The sequence below is a fragment of the Trachypithecus francoisi genome, unplaced genomic scaffold (assembly GCF_009764315.1).
Source record: "Trachypithecus francoisi isolate TF-2019V2 unplaced genomic scaffold, Tfra_2.0 Lachesis_group5, whole genome shotgun sequence".
Taxonomy (NCBI): Eukaryota; Metazoa; Chordata; class Mammalia; order Primates; family Cercopithecidae; genus Trachypithecus; species Trachypithecus francoisi.
The window spans coordinates 29,350,897-29,357,763 of NW_022681470.1; the positions used below are offsets into that span (position 1 = coordinate 29,350,897).

The 6,867-nt window shown below is 37.9% G+C and overlaps 1 protein-coding gene and 1 non-coding gene across 7 annotated transcripts in view; one reads left to right on the forward strand and one right to left on the reverse strand.

The window, feature by feature from the left end:
- Positions 1-2,304, forward strand: part of SUCO (SUN domain containing ossification factor) — an 81,425-nt gene extending 79,121 nt beyond the window's left edge. For 5 of the 6 annotated variants that reach the window (XM_033200809.1, XM_033200812.1, XM_033200811.1 and 2 more), the window contains one exon: positions 289-2,304. In XM_033200809.1, coding sequence (XP_033056700.1) covers positions 289-732 — 444 coding nt within the window. In that variant the 3' untranslated portion in view covers positions 733-2,304. The remainder of the gene's footprint in view (positions 1-288) is intronic. The other variant, XR_004434506.1, reaches the window with a different exon arrangement.
- Positions 2,305-3,875: 1,571 nt separating this feature from the next.
- LOC117077003 lies at positions 3,876-3,982 on the reverse strand. Its single transcript, XR_004434605.1, has one exon. It is a non-coding gene; the product is annotated as a U6 spliceosomal RNA (small nuclear RNA).
- Positions 3,983-6,867: the final 2,885 nt, after the last annotated feature.

Consider the following 6,867-nt stretch of genomic DNA (forward strand, 5'->3'; position numbering starts at 1 on the left):
CTATCTGGCAGTTAGTAGATATTCAGATATTAGTATCACTCCCTAAACCTATATTCATAGGTAGCAGGTAAGCAATTTAAAGAGTTTTGATTCAGTAGTAGTTACAAAATGGGAAGGTGATGGTAGTATCTACATAGAACATAACAATGTATGTGTTCTGTGCTGTTTATAATACTGTTTTACTTTTCACCAGGAGGTGGCACTTCTCTGTTTGCTCAGCTCTCTAGGTGTTTGATAAGGTTCCTGTGGGAAGTATAATTACTACCTTTTCTTTTACTTGTGTTCTAGAAGAAGCGCTGCAAGCACAAAATTGAAAACATTGAGACCATAAAGCCTGCAGGACCATTGCGCCCCATAGCCAATGGAGACATAAAAGGAAGAAAGCCCTTTACGAACCAGAGAGATTTTTCTAATATGGGAGAAGTTTATCACTCTTCTTATAAAGGTCCTCCATCTGAAGGAAGCTCAGAAACTTCATCACAGTCAGAAGAGTCCTATTTTTGTGGCATTTCAGCTTGCACAAGTCTGTGCAATGGACAGTCTCAAAAGACAAAAACTGAGAAGAGGGCTTTAAAACGAAGGCGATCTAAAGTTCAAGACCAAGGAAAACTGATAAAAACTCTAATACAGACTAAGTCGGGATCATTGCCGAGCCTGCACGACATAATCAAAGGAAACAAAGAGATCACCGTGGGAGCATTTGGTGTTACAGCAGTCTCGGGACATATCTAAAATTAATTGAACTTTTCATACTGAAGACTTTTTTGTTTTCTTTGAAGAACAGTCTGTGGTATTGGAAGGGTTTGGGGAGGGAGAAAATATTAATGGGAAAGGCATTCAGAAATTATGGTTTCTGCCTTTTTAAAAAGTAGATGGGATTGTGTCAATCTTGGTTAATGAGCTACAGTTTTACAAAACTGATCACTTCCTATAAGGACAATGATAGACATTTTATAAAGATGTTTTTTCACAAGATTAATTACTGGGACAAAAGTAATTTGGAAGCCCAGTTCCTTAGGTGGGATAGGAATGAAAGCCTAAACCTCTTCCTTTAGCTTTGTTCCTATTTCTTGCACCTTCCCATATTTATGTGCCTTTTGTCTATTTATAATGCCACTGGAAGAGGAGGGAGAACCTTTTCTGTTATTTGATTTCTTTTATAACTTTGTTAGGTTTTTGAAGCTACAAACACTACAAGGCTTTGAGGGGGTCTGTGCCTGAAGCTCAGCAGTGTGAGTCAGACAGTCTGAAGATCCTGAAGACTTGCCAACTGGATCTTTGTTTAGCAAACTCACTGGAAATGAACACTTAATGGAATTTTTAAGTCTGTTCTTTTAGGTAGATGGTGATGCTCTTGTTATTTTCACTTATTCAGACTGGATTACTTCTTACTTAGTTACTAACTCAATGAGGAAAAACAAACCCTACAGAATCTTTTTTTGCAAACAACTGATATATGCAAACAAATTTTTGACAAATTCACCTTTTAAACACAACCATTTGTGAAGGTTTTCTTTAGCTTACATTTTAAACATACACAATAAACACTAATCCTCCAAACTTTCACTGTTTTTATTAGTACGAATATAAAATTTGAAGGTTTGGCCAATTAGTACAAGTCTCATGATATAATCACTGCCTGCGTACATATGCACAGATCCATTTAGTGAGTTTGTCAAGCTTCATCTAATTGGTTAACTCTAAAGGGATTATTATTCCTTGATGTCTGCTTTGTATTGGCTACAAATGTGCAGAGGTAAATACATAACGTGATGTCAGTGTGTCTGTCTTTTTTTTTTTTTGTCTTAAAAAAACAATTGGCAGCAACTGTATTTGAATACAATGATTTCTTAGTGTGATTGTACAGTAATGAATGAAAGTGGAACATGTTTCTTTTTGAAAGGGAGAGAATTGACCATTTTGTGTTGTGATGTTTAAGTTATAACTTATTGAGCACTTTTAGTAATAACTGTTTTTAAACTTGTCTAATACCTTTCTTGGGTATTGTTTGTAATGTGACTTATTTAAAGCCTTTTTTGTTTGTTTAAGTTGCTGCTTTAGGTTAACAGCGTGTTTTAGAAGATTGAAATTCTTTTCCGTCTGCACAATTAGCCATTCAGAGCAAGAGGGCCTGATTTTTATAGAAGCCCCTTGAAAAGAGGTCCAGATGAGAGCAGAGGTAGAGTGAGAAATTATGTGGTCTGTGTATTGTGGAAAGAAAATTTTCAATATGTAACTACAGAGCTGTAGTGCCATTAGAAACTGTGAATTTCCAAATAAATCTGAACACTTGTCTTTATTAAATTACTGGCTCTTTTGTCTTTTAAAAGAGAACTCAGAAATTATTAATCTTTGAACAGAGATTTAAGTTTTTGCCACTTTTAAAGCTAAATATAGCAACATTCCATTCAATATTGATCACATTTCAGCCAACTACAAAATGATTGTACATTTACATAAACATTTTGCTCCCTATACTATCAAAATTTCACTTTAACTGTTTCATGTCTAAATACAGCATAACATTTTGCAACTTGAGGTTTATTTTTTCCTCTCCCACATTATAACTACATGAGAAAAAAAGAAGTGAAAATAGTAGTAGTTTTGTGCCTATTAAGAAGCAAAAACTATATAGATATTTATCCAACGGGATTTTAATGTTCCCTGATGATCAACCTCATTTTATTTCTTCTAATGTTAAGTAAAGCATTAAAACAGTATGAAATAAGAGGAAACTAGGGGATTGGTAAGAACAAGGATGCAAAGTAAAACTATTAATTGAATTTTTTAAAGCATTAAAGTTGTGGCTTACGCCTATAATCCTAACACTTTGGGAGGCCAAGGCAGGCAGATCATTTGAGGTCAGGAGTTTGAGACCAGCCTGACCAACATGGTGAAAACCTGTATCTACTAAAAAAAAAAAAAAAAAATTAGCCGGGCATGGTTGTGCATGCCTGTAGTCTCAGCTACTCAGGAGGCTAAGGCAGGAGAATTGCTTGAACCTAGTAGGCAGAGGTTGCAGTGAGCTGAGATTGCACCACTGCATTCCAGCCTGGGTGACAGAGTGAGACTGTCTCAAAAAAAAAAAAAAAAAAAAGTTATGCATACATATAATTTGAGAAATTAGTTTTATAAGGCTTATAAAGTAAGAACAGAAAATAGTATTCTGTACCATTTCACACACACACACTACCAGTACCACCTACCTTTCTCCATCAGAGATTTCTTGCTTCCCAGCAGCAACCATTTTTGATTCTGTCTCTCCCAGTTATTGTGCTTCCCTTACCTTGCTGCTTATTTTTCCATTTTTAGATGTGTCCTCAGTTTGATTATATAAACTTGTAGGCATGAACATAAAATATATATAAACTTATATTTGTTAATGTAATTGGATAAGTCTATTCAAAATGACACAACAGGTCAACTTAGAAATACTGCTTCAACTGATTGATTTCAAATCTGTAAATAAGTTGAACACCATGTACCTTTGCCCAGATTTACCACTTGCTAATATTTTTAGTTTTCTTTATGTGTTTTATATGTATATATGTATTATACATATACGTATACATGTATATATAAAGATATGTATGTTATGTGTGTATATATATATATAAACACTTTTTTTGGTGAGCCATTTGAAAACAAGTTGGGACATTATGACCCTTTCCACCTAAATACTGTAGCATATTTTTTCCTAAACTAAGGACATTTCACTTATGTGACCATAATACCTGTATCATATGTAAGAAAATTAATAACTCCATAATATCTAATACACAGTTTATAGTCAGATTTCTCAGTTGCCCTCATTTGTTTATTTTGGTCCAGGGTCCATTCAAGGTTCATTTAGTTGTATTGTCTACTTAGTGTCTTAAAAAATAGACTACTTCCTGACTTTACATATTGTCCTTGTGCAAGGGCCATACTTATTTTCTCTGAATCATCCCGGTTTTAGTGGATGAGCTGCCCAAGTGAGCAGGAAGAGCTTTTTTGAGTGATGTGTTGATGTTGTCACTGAAATTTTATCCCAACCCATGAGTATTTATAATTAACACATGCTTAAAAATATCCTGTTGGAGCAATAACCTCTGCATTACACTCCACTTAATCTATTACTTTAAAAATTAATCTTTCAGGCTGGTTGTGGTAGCTCATGCCTATAATCCCAGCATTTTGGGAGGCCAAGGCAGGTGGATCATTTGAGGTCAGGAGTTCGAGACCAGCCTGGCCAACTTGGTGAAACCCCATCTGTACTAAAAATAGAAAAATTAGCCAAGTGTGGTGGCGCATACTTGCAGTCCCAGCTACTCGGGAGGCTGAGGTGGGAGAATCCCTTGAACCCAGGAGGCGGAGGTTGCAGTGATCTGAGATCGCACCACTGCACTCCATCCTGGGCAACAGAGCAAGACTCCATCTCGGAAAAAAAAAAAGGTTAATCTTTCAAATATTTGCTTACAACAGAGTTTATTCCTGCTATTTTGAAGTCATATAGCCTGGGCTACCAAATCTGTTTCATATTTTTCGATAGATCACCAAATACTAAAACCCAAACAAATGCCTTATAACACTTGTAAAGACTTTTGAGCAAACATAAATACTGATTTTTAAAAAAGTGAATAAAGAGCAAGTGAATAAAGAGCAAGTTAAAAGTGAATAAAGAGCAAGTTTTAATCCCAAGATAGTTTAAAACAGCCAGCTCCCCACGGAAATGGCATATTAAACAGTTTAAGAGCAGGTGCTGACTGGGCTCAGTGGCTCATATTTGTAATCCCAACACGTTCGGAAGCCAAGATGGGAGGGTCACTTGAGGCTAGGAGTTCAAGACTAACCTAGACAATGTATCAAGACCCCATCTCCACAAAAATTTTTTAAAAAATAAGCTGGGCATGGTTGGGCGTGGTGGCTCATGGCTGTAATCCCAGCATTTGGGAGACCAAAGTGGGTAGATCACAAGGTCAGGAGTTTTGAGACCAGCCTGGACAACATGGGGAAACTCCATCTCTAATAAAAAATGCAAAAATTAGCCAGGTGGCATGCACCTGTAATCCCAGCTACTCGGGAGGCTGAGGCAGGAGAATTGCTTGAACCCGGGAGGTGGAGGTTGCAGTGAGCCAAGATCATGCCACTGCACTCCAGCCTGGGCGACAGAGCGAGACTCTGTCTCTAAATAAATAAATAAAAGCTGGGCATGGTGAGCAACAGAGTGAGACTCTGTCTCTAAATAAATAAATAAATAAATAAATAAAAGCTGGGCGTGGTGGTCCATGCCTGTAGCCCTAGCTACTCAGGAGGTTGAAGCAGGAGGACCACTTGAGCCCAGGAGTTTGAGGTTACTGTGAGCTGTGATTGTACCACTGCACTCCAGCCTAGGCAACAGAGTGAGGCCCTGTCTCAAAAATAAGAACAAGTGCTTTAAAGTCGGACTGCCTGTTTACCTCTTCCTGGGTATGGCATTGGACAAATCACAGTCTTATTAAACATGAGATTTCTCACCTGTAAATGAAGATAACAGCACCTATTTCAAAGGATTGCTTTGAGGATCAAGAGTGCTAATAACTATCATGTCCCTGGCATAGTACGCACTAAACATTAGCCATCAGTTTTCAGATGCTCAGGGTTCTGATCCTTGTTTCTGTACATCTACCAACAGGGGTCAAGAAAGGAGCTCATTATGCTTGGTGTAAGACTTCCGTCATCTCCAGCCTCTCTCCATTATCAACACCATTTGAAAGGTCAGTAGGGAGCTTTGAGTCCAGTGTACTCTGAGAAAGACCACCCCTCAGTTTTGTCATCATGAGGGTCAGTAGGGCATCCCAGAACTCTGCAGATCTCCTGCAAAGATGTTGCCACCCCTTTCTACTGCCCAGTATAAAGTCTTGCCAACTTTGTGCCTCAAAACCATTAAGGTGAATTTCCTGTCTTAGATTCTTGTTAATTTTATAACCACAAGAAGCCTCATATGACTTGTAACATCCTTTTTTCTGGATCCACATTCCATCCCCAGTGCCTAAAACACTTCTGTGCCCTCTGGAACTCTAATTGAATCATTAATAAAATTCCCTGGAATCTTTCATTTCTTTCAGCTTTTACTTTGCCTCTGTTCTATTTGAAACTACTTCTCTGAATCCTTCTCAGCAGGTCACTTTTTTTTTCTATACCCCTCACACCAATGGGCCTGAAGATAGACTAGTTGTTGTCCTTAATCTTCAATGCCACTATAAGACTACTCTCTCCACGTTTGCTAAAATTTCTCTTTGAATCTTATGTCAACAAACTATGTCACCTGCTGTCTCTCCTTGTTGCAAATGATCCTGTTTTTTCTCACGCTTATTCTTGGGGTCACTCATTCCATTGCTGCTTCTGTTATAATTCTTGATGATTTCAATATCTATCTTACATTAGTTTTTCTAGTTTCTCAGTTCCTTGCTTTCTCTAATAATGATCTTGTTCTCCAGACTGTATTGGCCACTTACTCCCGTGATCAAATCCTAGTTTTTATCATTACCAAAATCCATAATTCTTTCTTAATATGAATTTCAAGCCTCTGATTCTGACTACCACCTCCTATTTTACTAGTTCATGCCCCATTCCCACCCTAACTCTTAACAATTCTTTCATCCCACCATATCCTACAATCCATTAGTCATACCACTAGGACAGCCAAGTATAAAGGGGTCCCTGGAGAAACTCTAACCAGCCTGTGCACTAGGGGAACAGGTCGGAGCTACAAAAGTTTGTGCCCTTTGCAGTGGAGAGGAGCTTGGCCTCTCCTGTTCCGGAGTGGAACTTGGCATTGAATCTGTGCGGCAGGAAACTGGCTAGCAGGACTCTTGCTTTGCTAAGAGTCCCTCTTATCCTTTATTT